This window comes from Talpa occidentalis, unplaced genomic scaffold (genome assembly GCF_014898055.3).
Source record: "Talpa occidentalis isolate TD23 unplaced genomic scaffold, MPIMG_talOcc4v2.1 talOcc4.13, whole genome shotgun sequence".
NCBI classification, from domain to species: Eukaryota; Metazoa; Chordata; class Mammalia; order Eulipotyphla; family Talpidae; genus Talpa; species Talpa occidentalis.
Genome location: NW_023601322.1, coordinates 12,937,228 through 12,952,276, shown reverse-complemented (window position 1 = coordinate 12,952,276; position 15,049 = coordinate 12,937,228). Strand labels below are relative to the sequence as shown.

The 15,049-nt window shown below is 34.7% G+C and overlaps 1 protein-coding gene across 2 annotated transcripts in view; it reads left to right on the top strand.

Moving 5' to 3' along the window:
* WDR7 (WD repeat domain 7) overlaps window positions 1-15,049 on the top strand; it is a 286,826-nt gene that overhangs the window by 158,698 nt on the left and 113,079 nt on the right. For both annotated transcript variants that reach the window (XM_037508477.2, XM_054694021.1), the window contains one exon: window positions 10,782-11,003. In XM_037508477.2, the coding sequence (XP_037364374.1) occupies window positions 10,782-11,003 (222 nt within the window). The remainder of the gene's footprint in view (window positions 1-10,781; window positions 11,004-15,049) is intronic.

Sequence of the window (15,049 nt, the reverse complement as noted above, 5' to 3'; positions counted from 1 at the left end):
ATTTAAATTCTTAATGGTTGATTGTTTTTGTGGAGGAATTTGCAAAGTGGTTGTAGAAGGCTTATAATTATGTCAGTAGAGCATTAGGAAGTTATGTACAGAAGTAGATGGGGAGTCTACTACATAAGTAGATGGAATTTGTCTTTTTTTTTTTTAATTGGAGAATATCTGACATTTTGAGGACATTTTCTCCTAAGTCAATGCTTGAGTATTTTGTAGAAATTAACATCAGATAAGGAATTAGAGAAATTATTCAATTGTTTTCTTTTGCTAATAAGAGAAACCATTTTATTTGAGAACATGTTAAAATCTTGTTTTGGATTGTTCTCTACCTGCCTGAGTAGAACCTTCTATGGCAATTCATGGTCTTGGGCCAAGGTGGGTAGGAATTCTCACAAACATTCCTCTTTTCTTGATTCTGTGTTCCTTATTTTCTGCCAAAATGTCTGAAGGCAGTTAAGTACAATTAAGAGTCATTCTGAATATATATGTTTACCCAATATCTGTATACATATATTTTCTTGATTCTTACATATAGCAGTTATGTTAATAAAAGATTAATTAAGATGATAGTTATAAAACTATCTTTTGAGTCAACTTCTGAGTAACCTAATATTTGAACTAGGCAGACAGAATTTTGAGGAAATGATTATGTTTTATGGAGCAGAAATAAGTTTTATTAAAAACCAATCTTATAAAATAGGATAACATTTTACAAACCCGAGTATCTGACTATATGCATATATAGGTTAAAATATTAAAATTAATATTAAATTCTTTTAGCGTTCATTTCAGAGATGATAGCTCTTCCAAATCCATGGTCATAATAAATCAGTGATGTAGCTATCCAAGGTCTTTAACTGTATGCACTATACCTTTTTTGGTTAAAGGCTCAAGGGCCCAACGCTGTTTTAGTTTGGTATGTGCAAGACAGACACTCAGATTCAATTTATGGATGAAATTAACTAATTGATGGGAAACCATATAAAATACTTACATAAGAGGAACCATTAGTAAATTTTAATATATATATGCTTATTCGGGGAGGTATAAAATAAATCATATAAACCAAAAAAAAGAGTGTGAAAAAATCATTTACCTAATAGCAAGAATCAATTTGATAGACTATCTCCATCATAAAATGGGAAATGTAAAATAATTTTAAAATAATGCATGATAATCATTAGTGCACGTAACTCTTGTTTCTCCATGTAACTTAAACTGATGAAAGCACACACATGTAACAGGGTCCGAAATGAAAACCCTTGCAGCTAAGAGTGATTCAAACTATTTCTTCATGTTCTCTGAAGCAACTTAGAAATCTCTGGATGTTTAAGGCTGTGCTTTATTTTGTCAGTATCTTTATACCTTCAGCCTTAATGTTTGGTTCATTTTTGCTTATTTGTCTTTTTCTTTCTCAAAACTTTGCTTTCTTGATGATCAGTGTGATTTGTAAATTTAAAATTGTCTGTAACCTTTTTATTTCTCCTTTAATGTTTTTTACATATTTCTACTTATTTCTCACTGATATTTTATTTCTCCTTTAAATTTTGAAATAATTTTCCTTTCAGTTTCTTATTTATTTAGTTGTTAGGAGTTGTTCTGTTTGTTAATCTAGATCAAACTTTCATAACTCACAGGATAATTTCAGAAGGCAAAGTCTTATATTTTTCAGCTAATGGTGAACTGGGCTCTTAAAGTCTTTGCTATAAAACTTTGCTTTGGGTATACCCACTTTTCCCAGACCTGCTATTGCTTCAAGGCTGTGACCATTGATTCCCAAGATATTATGTTGCCCATAACTGTGCTCCATTACTTCTTACATATACTACAGAAAGAAAAAAAAAGTGAAAATTTAAGGCAATCATTCATCAAAATGAGAGATAACATTATAAGGTAATCTACTGAGAAAAAAGAAAGCAAGAAATTCCTGAGAAGTTTTAATTCACTGCAAACACACCTTTTAAAAAACTTCATCTGCATGTTATTGTTTTATTTTGTGATCAAATGTGTAGTAATTGAGAAAATGAATACTTCTTATAAATGGACAGGTGTACATGTTAACTTCTCAAAAATACAGCAAGCAGTTATACTTTTCACTCTCATTTTATATGACTGAGTTGTTAGAGAGATTTATCTTTGTGAAATTATTTTTAAGCAAATCCAGTAAAGGCTTTCTCAGTTTATCAGACAACGTGTCCACAGTCTCTGTTCTGTAACGCACAGGTGTAAATTCGTCATACAATATATTCGAAAATTCATCAAGTGTTAAGTTTCTTTTGATCTTTTAAAGAAATACACTATTGTGTCTGCTCTGTTATTTTTACAACTAAATCTCATTGCAAAAGTTGTCTTTTTCTGGAAATTAACTGTATGGAAAAGATTAATGATGAAAATGTTTTGCTGTATTTTTAGTTTTATGTAATTTTACAAGCCACTACTATTTTCTGAAATAGTGTTTTTTTTTCTCATGGAAAAACTAATAATAGTCTTCTTAATGTTATGATTTGTGGTTCTTAGAACTTGATCTATATCTCAGATTCATTCACCTTTGAACGTTAAAGTGAAAAGAGCTGAACAATTTTTGATAATGATTAACTATAAGGTTTTCTGTTACATAGATTTCTTATATATGTAATTTTCTCCGAAGCAGAAAATATCTGCATTTCTTTTACTGTTTGCAGTAAAAGAGAAAATGACATTTTGATGTTTAGTTAGAGAATAAGGGGACAATAAGAAAATGCAGATCACAGAAAAGCAGGTGTAGAGCTTGTCTGCATGAAGAATAAGACATTGTGGCAAGTTACATGAAGAAGAAACAAGTTGATCTGAAAGCTTAAGGTTTCAATTATGAAAATAATCTTCATATTCCCAAGATAGTGATAATATGAACTTTCCTTTGAAAAGGAAAATATTTTTGGAATTTTCATTTATTTTACTTGGATCTGACTTTGTGGAAATGGATTTAGTATATGTTGTCAAATGCACATACACAATACATTTACGTGGGAGACGCATTATTACAAAATGACTTGATCAGCAGCAGCATCAAGATGCATGCATTTGCAGAGCCTTTTATGTTCCAGCAGGGGGCTATCGTGCATACATACAAATGAATAGCGAGTTTGTTTACTTCAGTTTCCACATAGGGGATAAATAGTGCAGCAGCTACTCAAGCATCAAGAACCTCATAGATTTGGGGAGCAACTTCCGTATGTTCTGCCAGTAGGAAAGAGGAAAAAACACTGGTAAACGTGTCACAAAGCAGCTGCAATATGTTTTTTATGCAGTGGAAGAAATGCCTATACTGGTAGCAGAGTAAATACTGAAAGTTTTTATACACGCACACACTGGCTTCAATAAAAAATGTGAAAGTTTGGAAATAAATAGTCAAGTTCCCCATGACTGTCACTTTTAATCAGTTCATCTTTTTCCCCCAGGAGGTAGAAAAGAAGATTCAAAAAATGTGCACATTTTATTTTATTGACTTCAGGTGCACTATAGAAATGTACATGTTGGTCATATACCCATCTGCAATTCAAGTTTTTTTATATATGATCAAAATTTATTTGACATATTTTATAAATATTACAGAGTTTGTACTGCTATAAGTTGTACCAACAAATGAAAATAAAGCACTGGCTTTAAGAAAAGGAACTTAGTCCCATCTATTTGCATAATGGCATAGACCCACAGATCCTCCTTACAAGCTTACCTGGATTCATGTCCAAGAGAGTGAGGTCTTGAAGTCCTTTTGCACACCTTGGGTTGTCAAATTCATCTTTGAAGAATTGGAATATATTGGATAATTGGAACAAAGTTAGTAGACGACTGTAGAATTTTATAAAATTTAAAACCAAATTTAAAAAAATGAGTTAATATTAGATTTTCACTCACTTTTGAGATTTTTTTGCCTTGTTAACAAAACATTTTTGGATCACTACTGTTACATACCTGGTAAAAACTGACATTTTTATAGCGTGCTTTATCAGATTTCAGCAACCCTAGACTAGCCAGTAGACATGGAAAATGTTAGGATCAAACATATGGAAACAGTTCATGTACACTGTGAAAAATCCACTGATGACCAATACTTTTTTCATTATGATTCTAAAACACAGATAACGTTTGAAAAATCCAAAAATACCATTTTTGATCACTAAAGTTTAATGTCTTGTACCATAATTAAGCATATTATATATTTATGGTGTGCATGGAATTATGTAAACATAATGTATGTATATGTAAAGATAACATCTATGACTAGTACCATATAACAATAATTAAAAAGGCATTTTTAAAATTAAATTGTTAATATCTGCCATGCAACCAGGCATGTGAATTTAAAATGTAGGGCAAGTTGAAGTTATTTTGATTAAAGGACATCTATAAAACAATTTGAACTAAACTCATTTTTGAATATCTACTTTCTTTTAGATGCTTCTGTTTATATTTAGCAATGTATTAAAATCAGACATGCTTTACTGTCGTGTACTATTTGAAACTCATCTACAACCTTGTACGTTTTTTATAGTCAGTACATGCTGATACTGTGTCACATTACATTAAAATATCCTTGGGGCCAAGAAAAGATAAAAATGAACATTTGGAGGAAAATTTTACTGGTCTGAAAATCCAAAGAAATCCTTTGTAGTTTTACTAACATTTGTAAAGCTTTGAAATATAGGCTAAGAATATTCTGATTGTATGGCGACATTATAAACAGTGCTAAATTTACTTTTGTTCTTTAATAATTAATCAACATCTAATATTAGTAAATATACTTTGTTGGAAATAAAACAAGTAAAGAGCCATAATAAAAACTATTGTCTGACTTAATCCAAACTGTCATTTTAAATAGTCTCCACATACTGCTTTTTAATTTTCTGCAGTGACATCTCACAACTTACTTTTTCTAATCATTCATGTAAAGTCTAATTCATTTATCTATTAATACATAAGAATATGTCTTATTTAATACACAATGCATTTTTGACTCTGCTAGACAGAGCATAGTAAAAGCAATTTTTTTTCTGTACATAAAATTCTCAAATAGATTACTCAATACAAAAGTAAAGAAAAAAACATTTAAAATTTTATTTTAATTTATTATGCATAAATGGAGAGTTTTGAAATTCCAAAGTGATGTTTTAAGGTATATGAAATTTATATCAAACTCAGAAAGTATTCATTTCATTGAGAATGTCACTTGGACTCTCTCAGTTGGCAGAAGCTTCTGGCATAAAATTAGTATGCTAAAACCAATCTTAATGTCAGGTTTTGGGTTTAAAAACTCCTAATGCTATGTTTGTGATATAATTTTTAAATGTTTTAAATACAGTAGTTATAATCTTGAAATGAATTGTGACTGAATTTAAGTACATCATTTCAATTTTTACCAGAATTTTCAATATTGTATCATCAAGCAATTATAAAAAAAGCATTCTGGTACTCAGTCCTAAACAAAGAATCTAATGTTTGAAAACAGTTTTTTTCCATGTCAAATCACACAGTTGTAAAGTATATTTTCAGAGGGGTAAGTTGGTGGTATGTCCTTGTCCAAGGTTTTACTACTTACTACAATAAGAGTTCCCTCAGTCTAAGATGAATAACAGATATAAAATATCTGCTGATAGTCCATCGCTCATAAAACCGCCTTTCGTTTTAATTCAAATCCATTGATTCCTATTCCAGTTAAAACTGAAGAACTTAATATGTCTTTTAATCCTTTTATTGTAAGCTAGGATAAAATTAATTTTATCCTGGAACTTGCACAAAGCCAATTAACATGATCTTTAGAGTTATTTAGTAAAGTGCTTCAAACTGTTAAATTTATCTTGACCTCTTGGTTGCACTCTCTGACTGCTTTTTAAATGAAGTAATCAATATCTTACAGCCCTTTAAATAGCTTAAACTTCTCAAATATTTTACCTATGTTCTAGTTAAGCTGTAAGTAAAGTGTTTACCCCTGTTCCTGTAAATCTAGAGTCAATTATGCTAAATCTAAAGACAATTATGTACTTTTGAGAAACCCTGTATGAATTAAAGAATTGTTTTTAATAAAACCAATAGCTCGTGTTTTGTTTTAAGTGGCCCAGTAGTGAAGAATCACATTGTTTTCACACAAAACAAGTCTTGTTTGCAACTTAAAAAAGGTGGTTGTTGTTGTTGTTGTTTTTAATGTCCTTTACCATTGCCTGTAGTTTCTGTTTTCCACACAGGGCTAGCAAGTATTAATTTTCTTGCTGTGATAGGGTGATCAACCGTCCTGTCAAGAAAATGGATCTCCATGTCACCCTTTAGCATGATTAAATGGAGGCGCATCTCTGTGAAAAAATACCAAATTTTTATGAGACAAATGGGACTGTAGAAAGGTCCACTTTTCCAGAATTCTTTTATTTTCAATATCTCAAAATCTCCCATTTGGGTGTCAGGTTTTGTTAGTTTTTTTAATAGGTAAGCACTGCAGCTAATTGCATATATTTTCTGTTATTTAAGAGAAAGTACAGGCAACGCCCATCATTTTCAATGTTTCCAAATCTGAAGAATTCAAGAATCAGATGTTGCTGTGTTAGCAGAGTATTAGGGATGGGGGTGTACCTTAAACATTCATTAGTCAGATTCTGTCTTTTAGGGGAGACATTTCTTGCTCTTCATCCCTTGTTAACAAAGAACTCTCATCTTTTCAGATCTCTGTTCTGATAAAAATTCCCTCCCATAGAATTTCAACATCAGTAGTGTTCAGAGCCAGTTGGATAGTGTTCTTAAGAGCCTATGCCCAGGCCAAACTTTAACTGATTCCAAGTGATGGACTGGACAGCTAATTAAGATTTCATATTTTGGCCACTTAGCCAAGGGCACCTGTTAAAATTCTTCCTTTAGCTTCAGGAAAAAATTTACAAGTAGCTGTTTTAAAAGTATATTATTAAAACTCCCCTAAAGTCTTAGCTCCTTCCCAAGGAGCTGGAGTTAAGACAAGATTGAGGTAATTAAACAAAAGGAACATGGAGAAGGTGGGGGACCGGGGGTTGGAGGTGGAACTCTCCCAATGCCCCTGTTGTTTCATTTCCTACTGGAGGCAGCCTATGTGTGCCTCGAGCCCCTCCCCCTTCAGCAGTGGCCGTTGCAGAGGCTGAACGGCTGGGGTCAGTGCCTTGTCTATTGATCAGTATCCCTGCAGTCCCTTGCTCCAGCAGCTGCTTCATTGGCTTCTTTCAGGGCCTGCTTCAGTACATTAGAATAGAAATCCATAACCAGAGCTGTGCTCATCCAAGCAGGGGAAGAAACTAAATTAAATGGTATAAAACAATCTTGGATCAGGAGTTTGTGCCAATTCATCTTGATCTAAGATGTCACACCGGGCTCTCTGTCTGAGCACCTGGGGTAGAGGCAGCCATAGTGAAAATAGATGGAGCTGCGATCATTCATTTGTCAGCTAAGGAGCAAGGCAGTGGTTAGCAATTCCCTTCTGCAGAGGTCAGCTGACAGAACAATCAGTGCAACTGCAGAAGAGAGCTTTCCTTTGAACTATTGTTATGGAGCAGGCTCTCGCTGAGACTTGGGGGGGAGGGGAGCTTGGTTTGCTTCCTGTTTCAAGAATACTATGTAAAGAGTAAAATAGATGCTACATGAATCTAGATGTTGTCACACAGCTATTACTTCCCTGTGTCTGCTCTTGTACATAAATAAAGTTGGTTTTAAATGCATGTACTGAGATATAGATTATCAAACTGTTAAATATCACTTTGTTTAGAATTCGGGTCCATTTTCATCCCTCTAAACACAGAGGCAATGATTATTGATTTTTTTTTCTTCTTCTTAGTATGGTTAAGCTTTTAGGATGTTTTTCCTACTTTAGTTACTATAACCGTAACAGATCAGTGTCATCCTTTGAATCTGTAATAACTTGTAAATGCTACTACTTTTACTAACATTTCCTCTTTAAAAATTAGAAGAAAATACATGAAGAGAGAAATGAATGCTGAGGTGTCAGGTTAGAAGATATTACTTACTATTACTTAAATACTTTTAAACATTTTAATGGAGGCTTTTATAAGAAATGTTAATTCACAAACTATGACTTGTCATGATACTGGAAGATATAAAGTAATTTTATAATATCAGAGGAACAAAAATGCAAAGTGCCCTGCATAATAATACTATACAAAAGAATACAATACAAAATTAAACAAATTGGGAAAATGAGTAATAACCACAATTTTATGAGAATTAGATTATTTTAAAAGATGAATCTATTCTCTGTAGACTTTTTTTAAAATTTGTCTTTCTATGCACTGCTTAAAAACTAGTAGAAAATAAACAGAACCTTTATTTAAAAGTTCTGTTTAAAAAAGTAAGAAACTAACAACACAGCAATAGCACCATTATCCTTTTTGTATTAAATTACCCCAAACTGTTCTTGGAATCCAAATAAATAGTAACTATTGATATTCTTGTCATATTACCATCTTAAGTTTTTCTAGATGTTAGGGTGCCAGCAAAAACTTGCCCCCCTCCAACCTGGATTCTTCCGAGGCTGGACTGAAAAATTGATATCAGATTAGTAGGAGAAAAGACCAAAATTTAATAGCATAGGGATGGAGATTGTATATGGGCATAAATTATAAAATAAAATGGGGGTAGGTCAGGGCTGTATAGCCTGAGCTAAGAGACCTGGGGACCAAGGAGAGGGGCTGGAGCTTCACATGACTTGGGAGAGGTGTCTTCATCCTGTTACTCAGAATTAGAGATGAGATTCTCAGGGAGGACATGTTCACGGATAACCGACACCTGAATAAGACACCTCCTTCCACACCCACACCCCAACTACCTTCTTCTCGTCATAAAAAGAGGCAACAGTGATTGCTCCTTTGTTTAGGAATAGGACAAATGACTGAAACAAGGACAAACCTCTCAGCCTCTAGGGCTTTCTCTGCTCTTAAAATAATCTATATTTTTAAAGTAATGATAATAGACTTCCTGAGGCTCACAGAGAATTCATTGACCTTTAGTTCTCATATCAAAGTGACATTTATGGAAGTGGCTTATTCTGGGCATATTGAGGAAAATATTAGACCCTTTTGGGGACAGCAATGCCACAATAACCAACCTCCCATTTTTCCTTAAGTAGTATAATGCCACTTTTTTTCCTCAGGTGTTCCTTTCCACTGCTCACATTCTTTGTTCTAGCCTGTCATTTCCATTTCTTAGACTCAACTAGGTCTTCTTATCCATACCCTAATCTGCTTTTCAGCACAGCCAAAATCAATGGATTTTAAAGTGTTGGATGACTAACTGATGGAATGAAAGACCTTCCACCTCAGTGGTACTTAATATTTTCCACCACGGTCATTGCATAAGTTTTTTTTGTTGTTTTTGTTGTTGCTGTTCTACTTGATACAAGTTGTCTTTTACTCCACAATTCACTGTCTTACTGCCACTATCATGATCTTTCTAATCGTGAATGAATCTACTGTTGCCACCTTATACATTGTTATTCAATGGCTTTCCATTAACTGTAGCTAAAAGTCTTCAACTTGCCATAGAAGATCTTTCATGGTTTGGTACCCCGTTAGCCTCTTCCTTTGCGATTCCTTTCCACTACTAGTGTACAATGACAAAGCAAAAAAACAGAAAGAAAAACAAAATGAAGACACAAAATAAAGCATTAGTGTATGCAGAAGTCCCTGCTGCTAATTTCTTGGTTGGCATGCTGAGCTCTGAGGGCCCTTTGTTCTATTGATTTAATTAATGTATAGAGCAAAGTACTGAAAGAGGCCAGAAAAGCTGGATGGATTAATATTAGAAAGAACAAAAAGCTGACCTTCAATCAAGATGGCCCCAGAAGTTCACTTTTCAAATCCCTCTGTATCTAACGTGTAGCTATGATGGATAAAATAAACAAATAGAAAACCAAAGAGACATAACTAGGCTCAGGAAGATAGATATCTCTGTGGACAAGTAATGGAATAGAAAGGCAGTGAGCTGGACTGAAACCATTTCCAGGAGTAGGCATTTGGATCCTATGAGCAAAAAGGACTACGAATATAACATGAATAAATCTTAAAGCCAAGAGCTAGACTGATTTCCTTGGTTCCAGGAAGGACATGGAAAGGATATAACTACATTGCTTGTCAGTTAAAATTGAGGTGATGTTGCTAAAGAAGAAGAGGAAATTGGATATTAACTTTGTCACTGGCAGCACTGACCATAATAGCAAATCATGAAAATAAGTGAGTTGTGTTCAACCTAAAAATAGAGAAAAACATAGAGAAAATAGAAAGTCTGAAGAAAGTGGAAGGATAAATAATAAAAATAATAACAGAATTTAGTGAAATAGAAAGCAATGACATAGTAATGTCAGAAGTATTTTTTTAAACATCTGATTAATTATATATTTCTAGCAAAACTCATCAATGATCATGAAAAATAATATTAGCAAAGGCACAAATAAACAATATGTAGAAGGATCCATAGCCCAATTAATACAACTGAAATTTTTTAATCCTAGAAAATACGAATTTAAAATTTTAGATAACATAGACATTTTAAAACTATCAGCTATCAGAAATGACCCAAAAAGAAGTAGTTAGTAAAAGTAAATAACTGTTAAAATGAATTCATAATAAATATTCCCTCCTCCACCCTGTCATCTCCTGCCCCCTGACCACAGTGTCAGTGTCCTGAGATGTAATGGCCTTGGCAATTTTAGAGGAACATTTTCATGTCTTCTTTGTATTAATATTTGTTTTAATTTAGATTCTAATGTTTTGTTTTTTCAGGTTGCTTATCAAGTGTCCCACAGATGAAAAAAATTTCCACATCTTATGAAGAAAGACGGAAACAAGCTACTGCTATTGTTTTGCTAGGAGTAATAGGAGCCGAATTTGGTGCTGAAATTGAACCTCCAAAACTGTTGACCAGACCTCGAAGCTCAAGTCAGATTCCTGAGGGATTTGGTTTGACTAGTGGTGGATCCAACTACTCACTGGCCAGACATACTTGTAAGTTTGTGGGGTTTTTTTAATGTGTGTTTTTTTTTTTTTTTGGTAAATCTTTTTTTTTTAATTTTAATATTTTTCTTAAATTGTTTTCCTGCCACCATATCACACATGAACCATCATCATTATTACCTTCTGTTCATTTTATTTTATTTTAATATTTTTCTTAAATTGTTTTCCTGCCACCATATCACATGTGAACCATCATCATTATTACCTTCTGTTCATCCCTCCCCTGTTTTGCTCCCATACTTGTTTTACAATACCTAATACTCTCTATTGCTTCTCAATGAGTATTACTTGTTAACAAAAATCTCAAAAGACTGAATCTATCCTGAGTTTTAGCTCAAATAGAAGGCTTACATGAAGTTTAATTTCAAGTTAAAATTTCCAATTTATAAAAGAATTTCTAAAAAACTATGTCACCTTTCCTCAATGTGGTTTGAAAAGGCAAGGGTTAGTGGGGTGGGGGAGGGGTGGGTTGCCATTTTCTCTAATACGTGTATTAATATTGTATTATTTGTACAATATGTACAAACATAGTATAATTAATATAATGAATATATATTTAAAGAACACACCTAAAGAATTATAAATTATCTCCGTAATTTAAAAAATCTTTCAATAACAGTTTTTAAATGACTGAAAAGTGACAATCACAGCTCAGAGGACTTGTGTCAAGCTCTGTCTTCCGCTTTCTAGTTGGTGTGATAATAACAGGTGAGGGTATTTTATAACGATGGCCTTGGTCCTCGGTGTCAGAATTCCTTTTGGTAAGTTCAAAATGTTCTTGCCATGTCGAGGAATTGTTTCTAGCAAATGTGTCATCTTGAAGATCAACTATAATCTTGCAGAATACATCACAAGGTACTCTCTGTAGAACAAATTGCAATGCGTTCTTTTGGGGTTTTGGCCTTTAAGCAAGGGGAAAAGATAGATGTGACTTTGTTATGACAGCAGAGAACTTTACTAGATCATTGTCATTTACTTTTCCTGTCACAGTAAGGAGCCCTCGCAGTAACTTTTATTATTAAAACTTTCTTTAACACTTAGCTCTCCCCCATTTTTCTTTTGTTCTTAATCCAACAAATATTCAGTAGTGATTAGTAAAAAGCCAATGCTTGGGGCCTCCCCGGTGGCGCAGCGGTTGAGCGCTGGGTTGCGAAGCTGCCTGCGGCCTCTGCGGCGCCGGTTCGATCCCCGGCTGCTCCCCGGCCACCGGAGGAGGATCCCACATGGTGCGCAGACCTCTCCTGCCACCCGCTGCTCCCCTCAGCAGTGTACTTCAGTCCTTCTGCCTGCTCTGCTCCCCACTCTGGCTCTGGTGAATTCTCTCACCCTCCCGCGCTTCTGTCTGTACCCAGTGCATGTATAAACAAAACAAACAAACAAATAAAATAAATAAATAAAAAAAACATGCCTCTATATAAAAAAAAAAAAAAAAAAAAAAAAAGCCAATGCTTGGATGTCTACTGACATTGAGAATGAAGAGTATTTAGGAACACTACCCACCACCACCACCAATAATAAAGTAACTAATTCTTAATTCTTTGAATGCAACTGTAAACTCTTTCTGTGCATCTGATCATTAATCTTCACAATACTCCTTAAAGTAGATATCCTTCTGTTTTACATGCAAAGCTAGCAGAACAGAAAAATTTAGTTGACCTACAGAGGTCATACCTCTAAGAAATCAGGTAGATGTCTCAGCACAGTCTGTGGTTCCAGAGTTTATGATTTTTGTAAAGATTTATTTTAATTATTTATGCATACAAGAACTGGGGTGTAGGTCAGAGGTGTGGAGGGGGTGAAAGGATTCACCAGAGTCAGTGTTAGAAGCAGTAGGCGAGACAGGAGAGCTCTCCTGCGCCATGTGGGTAACTTAGCTCCCTGGCCAGGGATCGAACACATGTCGCAGTGGCTGCTGATATCTTTATAATCCTGAGACTTAACCCCCAGAGCCTCCAGGGAGACCCCCAGAGCTTATGATTTTCAGCATAAGCAAACCCTACTGCTCCAAGATTCCTAGTTGAAAAGTTCTTGAAGACTAACCTATGCTGTTACTTTTCTTTCCTATTCTTTGTTCTTCAAAATGCAAATGAAGACTTCTTCAAAGTGGCTCACCCAAAAAATGTAGTAAAACCTGAACTTGAACTCAAGCTGCTTATTACCTGAAAACCACTTCCACCTGGGACTTCCACTTTCCTTCTCCTGCCTTTTTATCTGTTGTCTGGCTCTTCAGGGTCCCTGCTTTCCTTTCAGAGAGCCCTCCTCGAGTCTCAACCTCTCCATAAATAGCTCTTTAATTAGACACACCTTTCTGGATTACTCCAGATGCCTAGGACTTACATTTTATAGTTCTTTATTTGGAATCTTGACATTAGAGTATCTGAGGTTATTGACACCATGTGAGGATTTATTTACTTTGGTGTGTTTCAAGCTTTTTTGCTCATTGTCTCTCTAATGAGTATCAAGAAATAATTAATACCTTGCACATTTTTTGTTAACAGCTTAAACATTTTAATAGTAAGTTTAAACATATGCAAAAGAGGATATTGTGAATATTGATTTAAAAATAATTGTGAACATTTCAAAATAAAAGCATTGTTCTTTTTAATCAAAAGAATATTACCCATGTATTTAGATAACCATGGACCATCATCCCAATATACTTGTCAAACTTTAAAAGTAGAAATTTAGATCCTTGATTATTTTTCTTATTTTTTTTTAAAGATTTATTTATTTATTCATCCAAGCACTGGGGTACAGCTAGAAGAGAGGGAGGGTGAGAGAATTCACCAGAGCCAGAGCAGGGAACAGAACAGACAAACTGATGAAGTACACTGCTGAGGGGAGCAGCGGGTGGCAGGAGAGGTCTGCGCACCATGTGGGACCCTCCTCTGGTGGCTGGGGAGCAGCCAGGGATCAAACCGGAGCTGCAGAGGCTGTGGGCAGCTTGGCAACCCAGCGCTCAACCGCTGTGCCACCAGGGAGGCCCATTGATTATTTTTCGTAAAGAAAGAAAAGTACTAGGGCTTCCCTGGTGGCGCAGCGGGTTGAGCGCTGCGCTGTGAAGCTGTCCGCAGCCTCTGCAGTGCTAGTTCGATTCCCGGCCTGCCAGGGAGATTCCCACATGAAGCGGCAGACCTCTCCTGTCACTCCCGCTGCTCCCCTCAGCAGTGTATTTTGGTTGTCTGCCTGTTCTGCTCTCCGCTTTGTCTCTGGTGAATTCTCTCACCCTCCTGTACCTCTGGCCTGTACCTTGTATAAATAAATAAATCTTTAAAAAAAAAAAAAAGAAGAAAGAAAAGTTCTACTCTCCATTGTTTTAGGGAAGGTGTTCATTTGTATATTTAGCATCCAGAAATCAAAATTTTAAAACTGTGTCTTAAAACTCTTCCTTGAAAAGTCTTAGGATGCTCCATTTGAAGGGATTTTGAAGACTACCACTTTGTATAATTTTCAAGAGAAATTCCTGCAAGAAAAGTGAACATGAATGCTATTTCTCTACTGTTTTCCCATAGGTCAGTATTAGCATCTATAAATAAATTTGGGAACATTGTAAACTAATGAATTGGTGACCAAATGCTCCAAAGCCTCTGAATTGGTTGCTAGACAGAATTGTTGACACCACCATATCTTAGCTAGCAAGACTAGGACTGTTATCATCTCTTTTCTCACCAAAATTTATCTTTCTATAAAATTGTAATAATCATGAATTTGATTCTGTATTTTTTTTAACTATAATACATTCTCAAATTGATACTGATGTAACTAAAAAAAAGAGGAAACGGGTTAGGAGCAAAGAGCTTTGGTAGACTAGAAATGAAAAGTTTCAAAGAAACATTGAGAATTAATAAACAAATGAAAGGATCTAAATACTGCTCTTTTGGTCATTGAAAAGAAAGGGAGCTGGACTACATGCAAGGGGATCCCCAAACCTATTTCTGACATTAGGGGGAAAAACCTCTGGGTTGAGCTGTGATGGGGATGGAATTTTATACAGTCCTTCCCAAGCAATATAAAGAAAATTTACCCAAACATTTAAA